The sequence below is a fragment of the Nyctereutes procyonoides genome, unplaced genomic scaffold (genome assembly GCF_905146905.1).
Source record: "Nyctereutes procyonoides isolate TBG_1078 unplaced genomic scaffold, NYPRO_anot_genome, whole genome shotgun sequence".
Lineage (NCBI taxonomy): Eukaryota > Metazoa > Chordata > Mammalia > Carnivora > Canidae > Nyctereutes > Nyctereutes procyonoides.
The window spans coordinates 7811486-7832690 of record NW_026575133.1 but is presented as its reverse complement, the minus strand read 5'-3'; the positions used below and the strand labels follow the sequence as shown (position 1 = coordinate 7832690).

General features: G+C 43.6%; 1 protein-coding gene across 4 annotated transcripts in view; it reads right to left on the bottom strand.

Moving 5' to 3' along the window:
* CNNM2 (cyclin and CBS domain divalent metal cation transport mediator 2) overlaps positions 1-9303 on the bottom strand; it is a 153434-nt gene extending 144131 nt beyond the window's left edge. For all 4 annotated transcript variants that reach the window (XM_055300214.1, XM_055300216.1, XM_055300218.1 and 1 more), the window contains exon 1: positions 7519-9303. In XM_055300214.1, coding sequence (XP_055156189.1) covers positions 7519-9139 — 1621 coding nt within the window. In that variant the 5' untranslated portion in view covers positions 9140-9303. The remainder of the gene's footprint in view (positions 1-7518) is intronic.
* Positions 9304-21205: the final 11902 nt, after the last annotated feature.

The following is a 21205-nucleotide window of genomic DNA, read 5'->3' as shown; positions in this document are numbered from 1 at the left end:
AAGTAAGACCAAAAACGGAAAAAAAAAAAAAAAAGAAAGAAAGACCAAGAACAATAAAGACCAATAGCATCACCATGACAAAAAATAATGGTTAACTGAGCACTAAGCGCCAGGTACTACCAAAGCATTTTTAACATTTGTTACCACATTAATTCTATTAGGTACCCTAGGAGTTTGCAAACAACCCATTTTACTATGGAAAAAAAACTGAGGGTTAAAGAGAATAAGCTACTTGTCCAAAGTAGATTTAGGAAGAGCCCATTTTCCTTAACCTTTGCATTAGTAAGTGGTATCTTCCACACCCAGGATATAAATTCAAAGACAGAAATATTCCCACCCAGGTCTGACAGCAAGGGGGGTGGTTATGTATGAAGAAATGACGATCTCACCATCATTGCAGCAGTACTGATAGTCAGTGATAGCATCACTGTAAACGGGGGGAGAGTCAGCACCCCCATCATCTCCATCAATCCCTAAGCCAACCTAATAAACATATCATCTACAGGAGGTGCTTGTTATGAGTCCCCTAGCTCCCCCTCCAAAATGTACCACTTGAGTCCCCTCTGTATACACACTCCACAGCTGCCAGTCTGGTGAAAGAAAGAATGCTTCCTAGTGTCTTTTTCTTTTTTTAAGATTTTATATTTTGGGAAGGGGAGCACCTGAGCGACACAGTCAGTTGAGCCGCGGACTCTTGTTTTCAACTCAGGTCATGGTCTCAGAGTCATGAGATGAAGCCCCATGATGGGCTCCATGCTCAGTGCAGAATCTGCTTGGGATTCTCTCTCTTGCTCTCTCAGCTCCTCCCCTTCACTCTCTCTCCCTCTCTTTCTCTCTCTTTCTCAAATAAATAAATAAATCTGGGAAAAAAAAAAAAAGATTAGGTAGCCCTTTCTGCCTGCTCCCTTTCTGGCAGGTCCTGTCCCTGTGCTTTAATAAAAACACCTAAACCACCACCACCCCCCAAAAAAAACAAAACAAAACAAAACAAAGTTGTTTGTTTGTTTGTTTTTTTAAGTAATCTCAATACCTAACATGGGGCTCAAACTCACAACCCCGCAATCAAGAGTTGCACACTCAGGATCCCTGGGTGGCGCAGCGGTTTGGCGCCTGCCTTTGGCCCAGGGCGCAATCCTGGAGACCCGGGATCGAATCCTATGTCGGGCTCCCGGTGCATGGAGCCTGCTTCTCCCTCTGCCTATGTCTCTGCCTCTCTCTCTCTCTCTCTCTCTCTCTCTCTCTCTCTGACTATCATAAAAAAAAAAAAAAAAAGAGTTGCACACTCTACTGACTGAGCTGTCAGGTGCTCCTGATGTCTCTCTCTTTCAATGTTGGTAGGATTGGGGGTTTCTGGTTTGTGTCCCGAGAAAAAGCAGGTGAAAAGAGAATACTAAAATAAATTGTATTCAATCCTAGTCATTCATTTTCATGTATTTAGCTTAAAAAACATTCTTTATGTTCCAAGCAAAGCCTACTGGAATTGAAGTTTACTATCAATAATATGTGTTCAGGAGATAGGGCCCCTTAGAAAGAAATATACTACTTTATATAGAACCAAAGGAAATATCTAATTGGAGTCCAGAGATTTGTTTTTTAAAGTCTAATAAGCATTTCAAGAACAATAAAACCATTAATATTATGTTGGCTCAGTATATTTTGTGAGTTTTCCTGGTAACAATATTTTAAATTGTGTTTAGATTTGCTAATAATTAAAATTAACTGGTCCTTCCCAGGAGTTTGGAATGTTTCAAAATTTAAATAATTCTGAGCCCTTTGTGGGGAGGGGCAGGTAGTGTGTAATCCCCATGAAAACCAAGAGAAAAGCAGAATAAGGTCCTATTTCATCCAAAACCACACTAAGTCAAAGCCAGCATTCAACTATGGTGTCTTCTGACCTAAAAAGCTATGTTCAAGCTTCCATGGTCCTATTATCACAAATAACCTCCCCAAATCAGGTATGATTCTCTGTAAGAATTTAATTTCTATTATTTTAAATTAAAAAAAAGACACCTAGCATAGATAGATGCATGAATGGGGCACATACTTCAAATGCTTTGATGAATATTTCAATAGAAAATTTATAGACTTGTGAACAAAAAAGAGCCAAAGATGTTTCGCCCTACAGTCCCAAATTCAATTTTCCTACTCTCATAGAAGAAACAATCAAAAAGAAAACACATTTGTGGACACCTAAAACAAGTTAACTCCAAAGAAACGCCTTATATTTACCTACTAAGGCTTCAAGCAATCTCAAGACCCCTTTCCTAAAATACCCTCCTAGGCTGACCTCAACAAAGTAAAAAACTCAATCAAAGCAATAAGCTAAAATAAAATGAGCCCACATGTTCAGATTTATTTTCTGTGTAACAAAACCAGGATGTCAAAAATATTGACATCAAAATCACAGGGTAATACCCAATGGCAAACCTGATTATCTGCTTTTTCAATGACAAAACTACCGTTTACTCTGACCAGAGTACCTTTAGCTTGGGATCAGAAGGCCTGCTTGAGAGAGTGGAAGAGCTCCAGTATAGAAACAGAGACATGAGGCAGCCTGGGGGCTCAGGGATTTAGTGCCACCTTCGGCCCAGGGCATGATCCTGGAGACCTGGGATGGAGTCCCACGTCGGGCTCCCTGCATGGAGCCTGCTTCTCCCTCTGCCTGTGTCTCTGCCTCTCTCTGTGTGTGTCTCTCATGAATAAATAAATAAAATTTTAAAAAAAACAAAAAACAAAAACACAGACACATGGATTCTAATTCTATTGATGCTACTAACTAGGTAGATAGCCCTTAAGCAAGTCACTTAACTTTCTCCCCTTCTCAGGGTTTACCTTTCTTATTTATAAGGTTGACTAGACCAATGATTTTTCTAAACTCACCTAACTATAGGGTAACTGTTAACAATATGCATTTTAAGGCTCCTTCCCTAGATTCTGTTTTAGAACACCTCTGACTGAGGACTAGAACCTTATTCTTAATAAGTGATCCAAGTAGTTCCTATCATCTGGTAAGTTTTGCAACACTGGAGGAGATGATCTTCAAGGTACCTGCCTTCCACCTCTGATTCTACACTTGCTGTACTATTTCATAGTGATGATCTAAAAACACAGAATCAGGGGATCCCTGGGTGGTTCAGCAGTTTAGCACCTGCCTTCGGCCCAGGGCGTGATCCTGGAGTCCCAGGATCAAGTCCCACATCGAGCTCCCTGCATGGAGCCTGCTTCTCCCTCTGCCTTTGTCTCTGCCTCTTTCTCCCTCTCTGTGTCTCTCATGATTAAATAAATATTTTTAAAAATAAAAATAAAAACACAGAATCATAATAGTTTAATACTGTTACTGTACAAAATTACTAAACATACAAGATCATATAAGCAAATATATTCATCCATCCATCCCTGACATCATTCATACCTTTAAACACCAATAAAAACATTCTCCTAGATTCTAGGCAAGTGGAACGCTTTATTTGGTGATGAAAATAGTTTTTAACATTAAACTCTCAGCATACTGATATGGAAAGACTGGTGTTACAGGAGGAGAGAAAACTGCACACTGTACTCTCCTTTAAAGTTATCTGGTGACCCTACTTAACTAAGTACATTAAGAAAAGGCTAGAAAATAGCCTGGCTACCCCTAGCAGCTATAGAACTGCATGCTCTGCAATACTGGAATGCAATTGTTACAAAGCAAAAAGAAACAAAACAAAACAATGATAACTGGTTACTAATTCTTCAAATTCAACCCCAGTAGAGTCAACTAGGCAGCCAAGAGTCCACAGTATTTTATAAGGAAGGCTTTGTCAGGTCAGTAGAGAATCTCTTATGTCTTTTCTGCAGACAAAGGTAGCAACCTTCAATTTATCTTTTCTTCCTCTCCACAATTTTGCTTCAAGACAGTTTTTCTAGAAGTCTCATAATCTTCTAGTGGGGTTTACCTTTATTCTCTTATTTAGATTTATAAGTACAAAAGTAGCAAAAGAAAAAGAGAAAGATTGCACAGAGGGGTGGAGCTGTAAAGGATGCTCATTAGCCATTATACAGGTGGCAACAAAAATGCAAATAAAATCAAGATTAAAACACAAAACTGAATTTGAGTCCTCACTGCTAAGCAAGAGTTAAACATTACTACATGCTTTGCTATTAGAAAAACAGCTGTAGAGTATTTCATTAAAGTAGCACACTACTTACATTATAATGTAAGTATAAAACATTTCCAAAATGAAACTTGATGCTTGGCATGGAAATAGAATTCTTTAGATTTAGAATCACAGTGACCAAAAAACTGATTTGTTTTAATGGCAAAAGTGGGGAAACCAACTGTTATATACAACATCACAGAAGCACTGGCTTTAAAACCATCTATGTTTCAGTGCATTTCTGTGACTGTTGCCCAAAAAGTTCTGAAGCAATGTTTTGATAAAAGACCAAACTTCACACTCACTCAAAGCAGAAATGTAAGATCAGAATCAAGGGGACCAACTTAATGATTAACCACAGAGTCGTTAAGAGCTCAAGTTTGGTTGTCACAGACCTGAGTTAAAACCCCAAATCAACAAATTACTGTGTGACCTTGAACAAATCATGTAACCTGAGCCTCAATTTCCTCATTTGTAAAATGGAGAAAATGCTTTGCAGGGCCATTATGAGATTTAAACAAGGTAATTCATGTAAAACATGCAGCTCTGTACCTGGTACAGTAAATAAATAATAAGCTGACTGTAAAATTAGTATAATTACTGTCTTCCAACCTCAAGGAAAGCTGTTTCTAAAGAGTCAGGCAAAGTGTTCTAACCAGTAGAAAGAAGACATTCACACACACTTCTATAAAGGTAGTTTTTCATTTCTTTCCACATTGCGAACCTTTCCCCTTGTTGGTAAAGCATAACTCACACTGATGATGTCCAGCTCTATGTAGAAAAGACTTCAAGGCTGACATTCTTAGTTGGGAAGGGCAATTTTCAATGAGATCTGGATTAATGACCTATCAGTCTGAAGGAGTTACAGTTGGTATTATTAGGAGAAAGAAGGAAAGAGAAAGAAAAAGCCTTCAAACCATCCCACGCAAAAAAAAAAAAAAAACCATCCCACGCACCATTATTCAATAGAGAAAAACAAAAAACAATAAAAGTTGACTGTTCACATTATTTCAAACTGAATTGGAAAATAAAGAAAACAGTATCTGGTGAAATAGCTTAACTCACAGGAAGAAAGAATTAACACAGCTGCTAGTAAGGTTCAAGTGGCCAAACTCATCAAAAAAAGATCAAGAAAGAGAAGGTGAAAAATCAATTGTTCTTACAGTTTAAGTAAGAAACACTCAATCCTTTTTTAAGATCATGGCTGAAATTTCCCATTTGCAACCAAATGTCTTTGCCCGCTCTTCCAAACATACCGCTAACTTGAGTGTACCTTAACCTTTACTATCTTCTTAACCAAACACATCACTCTGGTTAAGGACAGAAATAAAGTCCTGCCTGTGAATTACTATTTTTCAAAAATTCATGGGAAAATACTAGTAATTCGGTTATCTAAAGGTAATGTGAGAGGTAATATTGAGGAGAAAAGGTTCCTCCTGAAAATAAACCACAGAAAATACACGGGAATATTGTTCAAGAACAACCAGAAACAAGTTTCAAAATAATGCAAATTTTGAAGTTTTGAGATAGGGGCAGGATTAATGACTTGTAGGTGAAGAGTTAAATTCTCCAAGAAAAAAGATATAGAAATGAAAGCCTTCTTTCAGCAGGGAGGACACACTAGTGTTTCAATCCATCAGTAGATATGCAAAAATTCTGAATAAAAAATAATGGAATAAATTATCCGTCTCAATATTGCAAAACCTTGCAATAGAAAGAAAACAATGTATTTCAAAGGCATTTTCAAGCATCCCAAGGTATCTTTCTGTACTAGAAATATTATTGCAAAATGAGAGAAGAGATTGGTCAGATGCTCTAATTAACAACTTAGCAGTGAAAGGATAATGACACCCCCAAAAGAAGCTCTGTCACCTAGAGATAATGGATATTTTCTTTTTACTGTTTAAGAATCCAGAAGAATCTCCTTCTGCTTTTAAATGCAAATTACCAATCTCTGAAGCACATTCTGCTCTATTCCTTTATCTGAAAATTACTGCAATGTGATCCTGTTCCAGAGAGGACACCATTCAGCCAGGAGAATGGAATTAGGGCAACCACACGCTCTGTGGGGATGTTCAGATCGCCACGTCCAGTGAGCTGTCACCACTTACACACAGCCTTTTTCCGTGGAGAAACCACTATGAGCGCTCAAAATTCTATCTGAAGAAGGAAAACTTAGTTTTGAAGACTATCAGGTCATTAAAGGTCACATACATATTTTAATACCTACACTAGCACCACAGCAATTAAACAGCTCGGCCGCCCATGGTTTTCAAATAGCAACACTAACTATTTACTGGAAACTTTTTTTAAAGACAGAATTTCAGTTAATAATAGCATGAGTTGCTATTTGCCTGTTCATTACATGGTAAAACAAACAAAAAATAACCACCATGCGCGGAAAGGTGAGCACATCAGACTCTGCACGTAGCTTCCCTATTAAAACTCCCCAGAGCATTGAGAACTGACTTGAAGACACACTTCAACTTAACATACCAAGCGATCAAGGTCAAGAAGAACACTTATAAACCAGAAAAACTCTAGCGATAAATAAACCACAATAGAGGGCGTCATCCCATTGTTAAATGTTCAAGATTTCTGCCAAAATCACACTTGGTTTGGGAAATTTATTTGTCAAGTAAATATAAACAAATAGTGAAGAAAGCTAGACAAGATAGCCTAATAAAAGGTTAACTCACCTCCAGTCTTTCCAAGTTATATATTAATAACTCTACTTTGAAAAAAAAAAAAAAAACCTCTTTTCTAGCTAAGGCAAGTCACACCCGAATGCATAAATCTTTTTGGTGATATTGGCTTAACCCATCCTCTATCCTCAAAAGGCAGAGCCCAATCTGCCCCACAGGTGGCCTGACAACCAGGAACAGAGCTACCGAAAATGCACTTCCAATCTCTGAAATGTCAGTGAATGGTTAAGGAGGAAGAAGAGGATTGTACTGAGTTTAGAGAAACTATCTCAATGTTTTTCCAAACGCCTGAGATTAGTACATGTCAACCAGATGGCACAGCATGGCATTAGCTGGCCCCGACTTGCACCTTACCCACTCAGAACTGGGGCAATGGTATGCAGCAGACCCCTCAGGACCAGAGGGCCAGCAGTATCATGCACAGAAAATAGAAAGCCTGCTTTCTGAAATGCGAAAAAGCGAGTGACGTTAGTCTCGTGCTTTAGAAAACCTAGAAGCGCCTTCTAGTTCAATCCATCCCCCAAATCCATGCCACCCTTTCAACTTTGCAATTAAGAGACAGGAGAAATTCCGGTCAACTCGCCTTGGGGGGTTGATCTGAGGGTAGAGGGCTCAAGTAGGGAGGAGGATGGAGAGAGAGAAAAAGCAAGCCAATGAAAGATACCAAAATTTCCCACCTTTCTTAAATTCTTCCAGCATAGCGTCCAACTTGGTGTCATTGAAAACAAAGTGCAAGGGGTGGTTATAAAATTTAGTGATGGTTTTCAGGGGAGTACAGTCATCTGGATCCACGAAGGCCAAGTCTTTGACAAAGAGAAGGTCCACGATGTTGGAGCGCTCCCCCTCAAATACTGGAATACGGGTGTAGCCGCTCTCCATGATCTCCGACATGGTGTTGAAGTCCAGAATGGCTTCGCCCGTGATCATGAAGCAGTCCCGGAGCGGAGTCATCACGTCCTCCACTGTCTTGGTGCGGAGCTCCAGCGCTCCTTGGATGATGTTCAGCTCCTCCTTAACGAGGTCGTTGTAGGGGTCGGTGACCCGGAGCATCTCCAGCAGTTTTTCCCGGTTATAGACAGTGCCTATCTCCTGGCCCAGGACGCAGTCCAGCAGCTTGCTCACCGGGTAAGAAGCGGGGAAGGTCATCATCATGAAAAACTTGGTGAGGAAGATGGTGTTGGCCCCGACAGCCAGGCCGTGACGGGAGCAGATGGCCTGGGGCACGATTTCCCCGAAGATGACGATGCCGATGGTGGAGACCACCACCGCCACGAGGCCTGAGCCGGCGATGTCGTCGAGCAGGATGGTGAGCGTGGTGTTGACTAGCACGTTGCCCAGCAGCAGCGAACACAGCAGGTAGTTGCCCTGCCTGCGCACCGGCTCGATGCGTTTGGCATAATTCTTCTCCTTCTCCGTGCCGCAGTTCTGCACGATGCGCAGCTCCATCGGGTCCAGGGCCATCAGCCCCAGGTTGAGGCCGCTGAACATGCCCGACAGGCACAGGAGCAGCGAAATGAAGATCACCTGCAGCCAGAAGGGCAGCAGGAACTTCTTCTCCTCGCCCACGATCATCTTGGTGTCCTCGCCGTCGTGGTAGATCCAGGTGGTCTCGGCCCACGGGGGCGGCGGGAGCCCGGCCACTCCCGAGCCGCCCTTGCCCCCGACGGCGCCGCCCGCGGACCCCGGGCCGCCGGCGCCCAGGGCTGGCGTGGAGAGCGATGTGCACAGGTAATAGGACTTGCTTTTCTCCATCTTGCGCAGCGGTTTGATCTCGATCTCAATGATGCCCGAGGTGCGGCGGTTGAGAATGATGTGGGGCAAGATGATGATATCGGAGGTGCGGATGCCGCAGCGCTGGGGGCCGCTGTCCGGCTCTGGCGGCGCGGGGCCCCCCAGCCCGCGCTCGCCCGGGCTGTGAGGCCGCCGCTCGTGCTCGGTGAAGGCGATGCGGGACCACGTCTCGTTGTTGATGTTCTGCCCGTACACCCGCAGCTTGACCCGGGTCCGCTCGCTCACCCGCAGCGCCCCCCCTTCCATGAAAGACACGTCGTTCGTGTCCTCCAGCCGCAACCCGATGATCACCGTCTCCTCGCTCTCGCCCGCTGCTGCGCAGCCGCCCGCGCCGCAGCAGCAGCTCAGCAGTAGCAGCGGCAGCAGCCGCCCCGCCGCCGCCTGCAGGACCCCCCGGCCGCGGGCGCTGAGGCTGCGGCGCGCCGCCATCTTCCAAGTGGGCAGTGCGGCGGCTGCCTGCCCGCCCGCCATCTTTACTTCGGGTTCACAAGCGCCACAGCCAATCATAGGGTGGCTGCTCCAGCTGCGGCTTCATCCTTCCCACCCGGCGGCGCGAGCGCAGCCACCGGCCCCTGGGCGAGACTGCGGCGGAGCGTCCGCTCACACAGTTCAGCACTCCGGCTCCCTGACTGACACTGACCCGGCCTCTGCTAGCTGAGGAACCTGGAGACTCGCGGGAGGGGGAAAAGGGAGGGGGAAGCGCCAGCCGCTCCCGCGAGAGGCAGGCGGACCAGCCAATCACGCGCGGGTGCCCGCCCTCCCAGCCAGGGGGCTGGAATGGGGGCGTGGTCATGAGCGGAGCCGCGGGCCAATGGCAAGGCAGGTGGGTGGGGCGATGAAAGCCACCGTCCCCCTCAGCACGCCAAGTTTCCTACTGAAAGGCGCGTGACTCTTGTGTATGTGCGAGGGGAGGAGGTGTGGCCAGCTGGGGCCCGAGAGCCACTCACAGATGAGAGCTGTACGAAAGGGGGCGGGGCCTCCAGTCGGGCTACCAATGAGAGGGGGCCGTCTGCGGGCCTGGTGCTCCCGAGGGCCCTCGGTAGTAGATGCCTGCGCCTGGGTAGGCAGTGTTGGGCTGATGTCCTGGGGCCCTGGACGGTCGGTTTTCGCGGCACCGCATTGCCGGCCGCCGCAGTGCTCAATGTGCGTGCGAGGGAGGCTGCCCCAGGAGCCCGGGAAGCCGACTGGGGAGGTCTCAAGAAGCGCGTTTGCCTGAAAGGCCGGGACACCTGCTGCGCCACCCTCCTCTACCCGTCGGCGCCGCTCTGCCCGGGATTAGCGGCGACTGGGTGGCCCCACACCTAGCGACCTGCCTCTTCTGGAGCTTCTCACTTCTCCCAACGGGATGCTCTCACGCTGCAGCTTGCGGTCGCGTGGCGCCACCTGCCGGTGACGTTTGCACCCTGCAATGCTTTCCAGGTCTGCAAACCCCAAAAGCTTTGCCGGAGAGGTGAGAAGGTTACAGTGAAGCAGTTTCCCCACCTTCCAAGTCAGGAATCCCCTCACTATACCACAGAGCTATAGTAATCAAAACAATACGGTATTGAAATGAAAAAGGCATACGGATCAATGGGATGGAATAAAGAGCCCAGAAATAGACCCATACATATATGGTTAATTTAGGAAAAGGAGCCAAGAGGAAAGGACAGTCTCTTCAATGAATGGTGTTGGGAAGACTGAACAGTTACATACAAATGAATGAAACTAAATGCCATCTTACACCACATATAAAAATTGACTCAAAATGAATTAAAGACTTGAATCTAAGATCTGAAACCATGAAATTCTGACAAGAAAAGGTAGCAAGCTCTCTGACATTGGTTTTAGTTATTTTTTTTTTTAATTGTGGATCTGACTCCAAAGGCAAGGTAAACAAAAGCGAAAATAAACAAATGAGACTACAACAAACTAAAAACTTGAAGGAAACCAACAAAACAAGAAGACAACTTGTTCAATGGAAGAAAATACTTGCAAATCACATATCTGATAAGGGTTTAGTACCCAAAACATAAAAAGAACTCGCACAACACAGCAACAACAACAACAAAAAAAGCAATTTAAAAATGGCCAGAAGGGGCAGCCCCAGTGGCTCAGCGGTTTAGCGCCACCTTCAGCCCAGGATGTGATCCTGGGAACCAAGGATCGAGTCCCACGTTGGGCTCCCCTGCGTGGAGCCTGCTTCTCTCTCTGTCTCTGCCTCTCATGAATATATAAATAAAGTCGTTTTTAAAAATAAATAAAAATGGCCAGAGGGTCTGAATAAACATTTTTCCCAGATGTTCAACATCACTCATCATCAGAGGAATGCAAATCAAAACCACAATGAAATATCACTTCATACCTGTTACAATGGCTATTACCAAAAAGACAAGAAATAAGTGTTAGGATGTGGAGGAAAGAACCTTCCACACTGTTGGTGGCAATCAACTTAGTGCAAACGCTGTGGAAAATAGTGTGAAGATTCCTCAAAAAAAATTAAAAATCAAATTACCATGTGACCCAACTATTCCACTTCTGGATACTTAGCCAAAGAATATAAAAACACTAATTTGAAAAGATATAAGCATCCTTGCATTCATAAAGGCATTACTTACAATAGCCAAGTATGGAAATACAGTGGAACAGAACTGTCATAAAAGAAGAAAGAAGGAAATCTTGCTGTATGCGACAAGATAGATAGATGTTGAGGGTATTATACTAAGTGAACTAAGTCACAGGACAAAGAAAAATACTTTGAAAAATACAAAGAAGTATGAATTCACTTATATATGGAATCTAAACAAAATGAACAAACAAAACAAAAACTCATACATACAGAAAATAAACTGATGGTTACCAGAGGCAGAAGAGGTTAGGGTTGAGCAAAATCGGTGAAAGTGCTCAATTGTATGGTGCTGATGGTAATTAGATTTATGGTGATGATCATTTTGTACATGATACACATAACATTGTACACCTGAGACTTATAGAGCAATTTTACCCCAATAATTAAAAAAAGAAGGAGCATCTGGGTAGCCCAATCAGTTAAGCGTCCAGCTCTTGGTTTTGGCTCAGATCATAGTCTCAGGGGCGTGAGATGGAGCCCTGACTTGGGCTCCGAGCTGTGCATGGAGCCTACGTGAGATATTCTCTTTCTCTCTTTCTCTCTCTCTCCCTCCCTCTCTCTCTCTTCCTCTGTCCTTCCCCCATCTCACTGGCACCCTCAATCTCTCTAAAACAAAATGATGAATAAATAAAATAATTTAAAAAGAAGACTTCTCAGGACACCTGGGTGGCTCAGTGGTTGAGCATCTCCCTTTGGTTCAGGTCGTGATCCCGAGGTCCTGGGATCAAGTCCCATATTAGGCTCCCTATGGGAGCCTACTAATAAGTCCCTTATTCCTCTGCCTGTGTCTGCCTCTCTCTGTGTGTTTCTCATGAATAAATAAATAATTTTTTTAAAAAAGACTTCTCTCATATTCTCTCTGAAAGTATATATCACTGGGCCCCATTCCATACTTACTGAAGAGGTAGGACCTAGGAATCTGAATTTCTAATAGACAACCAGGCAAGTTTGGGAAATGGAAGGGGGTAGACATCCTAAGAGACCCATAAAGGCCGCTTCTTCTTTTTAAAAGATTTTATTTGTTTGTTAGAGAAAGAGCACAGGGGAGAAGCAGAGGAAGGGGGACAAGCAGACTCTGGGCTGAACGTGGAGACACATACTGGGCTCCATCTATGCCTCCAAGATCACAACCTGAGTTGAAATCAAGCTTTGGATGTTCAACTGACTGAGCCACTCAAGTGCCCAAGGCTTTTTAATCACACTGACCAAACCCTAGTAGGTCCATGGATTGCTCAGGAGAAAAAAAAAAAAATCCTGAGGGCACTTGGCTGGCTCTTGTGAGTTTAAGGCCCATGCTGGGCATAGAAATTACTTTAAAAAATTAAAAAGAAAACTTAAAATTCAGGAGAAAAAAAAGTTCTGAAGACCTAGCTCCCTAGGACTCCCAAGCCACTGTGTCTGGAGGAGGCACTGTAGCAAAGCAACTGCCAAATTGGTCTTTTTCTTGCAACTTAAATATCCAAAATATAATTGCTATTTTCTTTTTTGTATTCTGCAAGCAGATTTTCTTCCCTTTTAGTAAACCAGTCAGACGTTTCTGGTTAATTTCTGGTAGAGGTGATAGCAATAGCCTCCTCATGGCTCCTAACTCTTCCACACCTGCCCCTTTCCCTTCTCAGCCCAGCAGCCAGAGAAGTCTTTTAAAGTCAAATCTTGTTGCTCCTTTGTTTGAGGTCGTCATCTGGCTTCCCATTTCATCACAGTAAAAGCCACAATACCTACAATACCCCACAAAGCTCGAGAGGGTGTGTCTTGCCTCCCCTGATTTCTCTGACTTGTTCACCTGCTGCTCCAGCCAGTTACTCATTCACTCCCTAGGGATGCTCCCCTTAGAGCCCGTGCATTTGCTATTTGTTTCCTGTCCCTGGGAGTCTCCTCCCCCAGATGTCAGGGTAGCCCATCAGTCTCCCTCCAAGACTGCCCAAAGGCCATCTTTTTTTTTTTAAGGCCATATTTTGAAGATTTATTTATTTATTTGAGAGACAGAGTGAGCACATGAGTGGAAGGGACAGAGAGGGAGAGGGAGAGAGAATCTGAGGCAGAGTCCTCACTGAGCACAGAGCCCAACATGGGGCTTGCCTTCGGGCTCGATCCCATGACCCTGAGATCACCACCTGAGCCAAAACCAAGAGTTAGATGCTCAACCGACTGCACCACCCATGCACCCTGAAAGCCGCCATTTTTAAAACTCACAAACACACCCTACACTCCATCTCTGCTTTATTTTCCTTAATTTTGTTTATTTGTCTCCTTCCACTAGAGCTTGAGCTCCATGAGGACAAGGATTTCTTCTGTTTTGTTCTCTCCCGTGTCACCAGGGCCTAGAACCACAGTAGATGTTGAAAATAAGAGGTGCCTGGGTGACTCAGTGGTTGAGTGTCTGCCTTCAGTTCAGGTCATGATCCCAAAGTCCTGGGATCAAGTCCTGCATCAGGGAGTCTGCTTCTCCCTCTGCCTATGTCTCTGCCTCTCTCTGTGTGTCTCTCATGAATAAATAAATAAATAAAATCTTAAAAAGAAAAAAAATATGTGTAGAATGTTTCTGGCAATCTTCCCCCTACTCCCAGTTCTTTTACTGCTATATTTGAAAAATAAGTTCAGATGAAAAAATAAAAATAAAAACCTTATTAACAGACTTGGCATGCATTTATAAATATAGCATTATCAAAATTTAGAAGCAAAAAAAAAGTTGAGATTTTTAGGGATGTCTCACCAAGATTATGGTCCTTCTAAGTCACCTGATTGAAAATGAAACTGTTTTAATTTCTTAAAAAGTGTGAGTTCAAGTGTGTTTAAGGGAGCTAAGAGGGAAGACCATTAAAGGCTTGCAAATGCTGAATGTACACTTTCAAAACAAGTGTGGAGGAGGAGGGCAGGGAAAAGCTGGCCAAAACTACAGATATTTCCTGGGCATTGTAGAGAAAGCTAGAACAGTCAGAAAAGTGTGGCATTCAGCAGTTTAGATATAAGTTAGAAATTCGGGATTTGATAGCAAAAATATAAGAAAAGACCCACTGGGACAGCTTACAATATAAAATTAACCAAGCTCAGGGGCGCCTGCGTGGCTCAGTCAGTTAAGCATCCGACTCTTGATTTCTGCTCAGGTCTTGATCTCAGGGTTGTGAGACCCAGCCTCAGTCGGGCTCACTCACTGGGAGTAGAGCCTGCTTGGGATTCTCTCTCTCCCTCTCTCTCTCTGCCCCCTCTTCTAAAAAATTAAAAAAAATAAACCAAGTTCAAATTGGGGATCACTAAGTGATGCTTACCCTGAGTGGTACCAGGGTGTGTGGGGGGGGGGACAGTCATATTCTCCATGTATACCCAAGACACAGAGCAATCTAGATATCTAAGCCAAATAAATTTTCCTTGGAAAGAAGGATCTTCCTTCAAGTTTGGGGGCTTTTTAGCTCAAGGAGTTACCCTCTCTTCAGTGAGGGACTTCCAGGGCTTCCCAGTCTGTCCATCTGCATGAATGGAGGAAAGGGCAACACTTGCTTCTAGAGATCTCTTTTTAAATCTGGAGGAAAACAAATCAATAGAACTTTGAATCCTGATAATATTTCACTTCTGGAAAGGGCTACAAAAGGCCTGAGATGGCTAAGTGGGTGCCTGACTTTGACCTTAAGCAAGTTATTCTGGTAAAGCCAGAACTTCCTAGCAAACACCTTCCCTACCTAACCCCCTCTTGCCAGAATCCTTCACTGGTTACTAAAGGGGAAGAGCAATTACACCATTCTCTCAGCTGCAAAGGATAAGTGCCCGTGTGTGTGGATTCTGGGATTTGGGACATCACTCCATCCAGACCTAAAAGTCTTTTTGAGTCTGATTTTCTTACAGATTGCAAGTAAAACATTAATAGCTCCCTATGCATTTTGTTCTTCAACATAAAGACCTAGTTTGGTAGAGAAGCTTTTTCTTTACCCCCAGAATGTTGCCTGGTTTTAGAAAAGTATTCAAAATTAGTGCTTCAGCAGCAATCTTTTAATTGCACCAAAGTAGCAGGTCTTCTGAGGAAAAACAGGAACCGGGAAAATACTGCAGTTACCTAGAATTTCCCTAGAATGAAATCTGTTCCCCCTGAAGCAAAATTGTTCACTTGTTTAAATACACAGGGGTCTTTAAGTTCAGATGAGAACCTGTCACTACAGTGGCCGAAAACAAACACAGAAGCCAGAATCAAAAATTGCATCAAATGAGCAATGCCATTTACCTTCTCTAGAGGAGAAGCTTTCTTCAGGATTTATTTCCCTCTTTTTCCAGATATTTTCTGGATGTAAACAGTGGGGGGAGGAAGAGAAATGAAAAAGTAGCTTTTTGATGGAGTTGTGAGAAAAACTTCCTCCTTTGATATGAGCCCAAGTTCCTTGGGTGTAGCCTTCCCAGGAATCCTGAGTCTCCAGTCAGGCACTCAGGTGGGTGCAAGGGAAACTCCAACTGCCCTGCCCCCTTAGCCCCAAAAAGCTCTGGGTCCCTCCACAATGGGGCCTTCAGAGCTGGACAACACCCTTTACCACCATGGCCCTTTACCCAGGGAGCCTGCCCGTCTTGATCCTTCTATGGGGCAACCCCAAGAGGTCTCCTATGCTCTGCATGGTCACCCACCTCCTTCTTCCCCTGGACCCTTGAGCTGGGCTCTACTCAGAAGAAGGTGCTTCTGGGCTAGAAGTCCACTGTTTGCTCTGCTCCTAGACCCCTATCTTCCTGACTGCCAGGCCTGCAACTACAGGATTTTCTAAAATCCTTTAGAATGTCCTTTCTCACTGCTGCTCCATCTCCATTCCAGCCTCCAGCCTGGTCTTGGACAAAGGTGAAAGAAAGATTCTGAACTTGATTATCCTTATCACTGTGTCTAAAACACTCAACCCTGGTTGTGATTTGGGGGATTTCATTTCTATGATTTTTAAATGTTGACCCACGTAAACATCATCTATTCAAATATCTGAATTTTACAACTACAGTTGGGGAGTGAGGAGGAGACGATCGATAAGGAAGAATGACATGAGGAGGCTGGTAAGTAGGAATGGGAGCTCAGGGGAAAGAATGGATCCCAAATGTACGATTCTGAGCCATCCCATGAGATTCAGACCAGCATGGGTCTGATGCTAGAGCTAGGACTTTATGATTATGACTCCAGTCATAAAATGCCAGTTTTCCCATACCAGCAGAGCTCATTCCCATGGTCTTTTTTCCATATCCTCTGAAGCTGGAGCAAGAAATCTACTCGGATAAGTCGGACCCCGCATGTATAGAAAAATAATATGCCAGACCTCAGTGGGAAAAAATTCCATTCTTATTTTCAGTTCCTCTGAGATACCTATTTTTTTTTATTTTAAACATCACTAAAGATTTATTTCTTCTTATTTATTAATACCGCATCTCAATTCTGTGTCCTCTTTAAATTTTATTTTTTTTAAAGATTTTTATTTATTTATTCATGGGAGACAGAGAGAGAGAGAGAGAGAGAGAGAGAGAGAGAGAGGCAGAGACACAGGCAGAGGGAGAAGCAGGCTCCATGCAGGGAGCTTGATGTGGGACTCGATCCCAGGACTCCAGGATCATGCCCTGGGCCCAAGGCAGTGCTGAACCGCTGCGCCACTGGGAATGTCCCCCTCTTTAAATTTTAGCTAAAGTTTTATATCTTACTTCTTACCTCATCTCTTTATTACTCTTTTACTCATTCATTCATGCATTCAACTAAATATGTTTATCTAGTAAGTTCCGGACACTGTACTAGGTGTTATGAAGATATATTACTAAATCAGAGGTTACCTTGAAACCTTACCAGTAAAGAGGCTAGGCAACATTTGCTACATAATGACCTATGCAGGATAGATCATCAAAAGTCTTAAAAAGAAGTAGAAATTGGAAAAAAAAAGAAGAAGAAGAAGAAGAGAAGAAGAAGAAGAAGAGGAGGAGGAGGAGGAGGAGGAGGAGGAGGAGGAGGAGGAGGAGAAGGAGGAGGAGGAGGAGAAGGAGGAGGAGGAGGAGGAAGAAGAAAAGAAGAAGAAGAAGAAGAAGAAGAAGAAGAAGAAGAAGAAGAAGAAGAAGAAGAAAAGAAGAAAAGAAGAAAGAAGAAGAAATCGGGCAGCCTGGATGGCTCAGCGGTTTAGCGCTGCCTTCAGCCCAGGGTGTGATCCTGGAAACCCGGGATCGAGTCCCACATCAGGCTCCCTGCATGGAACCTGCTTCTCCCTCTGCCTGTGTCTCTGCCTTTCTCTCTGTGTGTCTCTCATGAATAAATAAACCTTTAAAAAAAAAAAAGGAAGAAGTAGAAATTAAGTGGAGGAATTCAGACTTCATGGTCTTTGAGTTGGTCCTTGAAGAATAGATAGGTTTTTAGATATGTCCAATGTAAGAGGCAGTACAAGAAAGATGTGCTCGGGCTGCAATAACAAAATATCATAAACTGGGTAGCTTAAAGAGCGAAATGTATGTTCTCACAGTTCTGGAAACCTGAAGTCCCAGATCAAGGTCCTGTAGGGTTGGTTTCTGGTAAGAGCTCTCTTCTTGGCTTCCAGATTACCTCTTTGTCCACATGGCTTTTTCCTCTGAGTTTGAATGTGAAGAGAGAAAATGAGCTCACTGGTGACTCTTCTTTTAAGGACCCTAATCCTATTGGATCAGGGCCCCACCTTTGTTACCTCCTCTAACCCTAATTACTTCTTTAGAGGCCCCATCTCCAAACATAGCCATCTTTGACAGGACATCAACATATGAATTGTGGGGGTGGTGGTGGTAGAGATACAACCATTTAGTCCATGACAAAGGGATTGATAGAGAAGAAAGAGGGAAAGGCATTCTGATGAAAAGTATGACGTGAGATGGCAGAGGGAACAGCATTTCTGGAAAACCAAGCAGTTTAATTTGGTTCTAAAGCCCATCAAGGGACGCCTGGGTGGCTCAGCAGTTAAGCGTCTGCCTTCCGGCTCAGGGTGTGATGCTGAAGTCCTGGGGATCGAGTCCCACATCGGGCTCCCCGCGTGGAGCCTGCTTCTCCCTCTGCCTATGTCTCTGTTTCTCTCTGTGTGTGTGTCTCTCATGAATAAATAAATAAATCTTTAAAAAAAAATAAAAATAAAGCCCATCAAGAGGAACAGCAAGAATAATGTTGGAAGTTGATTGGGCCAGTTCGTGGTAGACCAAATGCCAACTTTAGAATTTTAGATTTCATTCTGTAGGCACTCGGAGCTACAACAAGTTACAAGCAGGAGAGCTGCACTGCAGAAGAGTAATGGACGGGATCCATGTAATGATGCTGGGGCCCTGCCAATGTAGGGATTTCACAAACTCCTGCCACACCAAGTAGAAAAAAACTGTCATGGCTTACAAAGCACTTTCCCATCTGTTATCTTGACTGACCTTCACAATTATAACTAAAAGAAACAGCATTTCTCTAACCACATGTAGGACAAAAAAAAAAAAAAAACCCAGATATAACTGTCTCGTGCCACAGGAGTCTCCAGAAAATGGGACACCACAGCCTCTGTTCTGAAGTCCACACCTGAATCACAGTGGCTGCTACTGTGGTTTGTCCGGTAATTATGAATCTTAGAGCAAACATAAGTTCTCCCAGGTTGACCTAGATTCGTGATTGCAGGGGAGACTTCCTGATATATTTTTCAAGCTTCTAAAACATAAAATGTTGACATATAATAATCACACATACGAGTGCATAACACATAAATGTAAAAAAGCTGGCCATATAATTTATCATCCAAAACAGAACCCATTTGAGAGTGAAAAAAAGGTACTATTAATAATTAACCTAGTTTGAGGCTCAAACTGGGACAGTCCCCAGCAAAGATTATGTTCAACTTGTAATAAAAGGAACCACCCCCAATTGAGAAAGACCCTCTAGATCCCTTCTAGATCACAGCCCTCTCCCCCAGCCTACCCGTAACCACTATCCTCACTTTTATAGTCATCATTTCCTTTTTCAGTTGCTATATATTTTTAATTTGGGAATTCCCAAAGGAGAGCTTGGACAAGCCCTAGGATACAACAGTATTTTACTCGACCGAGTTCCAGGGTTTCTTCCAACACTCTTCAGGCTCTTACTTCCATCATGCAAGTCATTTTAGTATCCTCAGCTTTGGATTTATCTTGTATAAAATTAGAAAAATCAGCATTGTGAAGGTGGTAAAAGGGAGTTATTTTCAGTAAAGAAACAACTCGGGGCATTTGACCGGGTTTATATCCACAATGAACCTTCCTCATTATCTCAAGAAATCACTGTTTTTAAAGGATGGCATCAGCTTTATTGGATCCCTTTACATTATTTAGAAGCAAAAATAAAAATACCTCCCTCATACCATTCCCCTCGTTAGATCCAAATGAAAGAAATCCTAAGGTTCATAAGAAAAAGAAAGTAAGGACAGTCAATAAAATATTAACTACTAAGCCTAGAAGCCCCACAAATCCTTCTGCACTTGCTGTGCAAACCTTTCCTCCCTGGCAACCTGACATTTTGAGGCTTTGCTTTCCAGGGGATGTTCATTTCATATTCACAAAGAAAGTTGTACGATGGAAGCTTGTTAACTCTGGAACAGAGAATAAACTGTCCGGCCCACCTCACCTGACACAATTAGGCCCTCAGTTATATGTCAAATTACCATAAGCAGCTCCAGCACTCTGGTTCCCTCCTGAGAGTGCCCCTGCCAGGCTCCATGTGACCTCCTTGGCTTCTGCTTGTAATGAATTAAATATATAAGTCAGATTCCTAGATTAGGCCAGAGATCTGCCATCGTTTGAACAATCATGGGGGAAAAGCCCTCACTTATAACTTTGCTGAAAATGTGCTAATTCTAGTCCTCCAACAGCCCATAACCTCAAAAGCCTCCAGGGGTCAGTAAACTTGACCAGATAGGGAGGGTGGCAAACAGACTAAAGGGACACACTCTGTGTGAAGGGGAAGCCATCACTCACTCTGGCCCTGGCAACCGTGCAGAAATGCAGGGTTCATGTGGCCAACATTTCTAATTTTCCAATAGAAGTCAGAAATTTATATTTTATGTAAAATCTTCTGATTTATAAATGTGGGCAACTAATTCGAACAATTTTAAAAGCATCTAGGTGCATAAATCTCTTTCTAAGCCCAGAAGGGAAAGTAGACTATACCAAGTTCAATACCTTTCTTTGTTACAGTTGGGGAAGGTAAACCACAAAATGGACACATGATTTTCCTATGGCCATGTAACTAGTTTGGCAGCAGAGCCAGACCCAGAAAGAATACTCCTTGCTCTCTCCTGCATCACTTCTCATTCCACAAACGAGAAGAGCCTGTAGGTCTGTTTAGGTCTGGCTTAAAATGCACCCAGAACAGTATCGATTTACTGTTGTGCTTTACTCTCTCAGGCTTCTGGATCATGTGCATGAGGCAGGGTACTATCATGAAGCAGTGGAGTAGCATTAGGGCAGAACATTTTTGTGCCAAATTGATTTTTCCCTCACCTGGAGCAATACCACAGCTACGTGGCTCTGCTCCATGAAAGGAGGGGCTAGGCTGTTCCCATTGGGGAAGGGGATTGGTACGGTCATCAGTCCAACACAAGCAAGGCTCACTCAGCAGGAGAAGATTAAGCACAAAACTTACATTCACATAACACTCCCATTAGCCTCAGTGGGAGCTGTGCTTGCAGAAGTTGCAGAGTCAGCAGTCGAATTGAGACTGGAATGAGGCAGTAAAGCTCAAGTCATAGGTTATTATTAGGATTGTACAATCCCAGCCCCATATTTGCAAAAGAGTTCATTTTTATTATCTAGTGAGATCTCCCTCTACTGACTCTTCCAGCAGGGTCTTCAAAAGGACCCTTGTTTAGACCTCAATTGTGCTGTGTGTGCAGTTGAAGAAACTTGGCAAATCTCAGAAGTTAGGACAGGTGCCAACAAAGTTTAGAAAATAGGCTTAGCTGTTTGGGTCCTGCTGGTTCACAGGGTTCAGCATATTTGATCATTAGTGATCTGGGCCT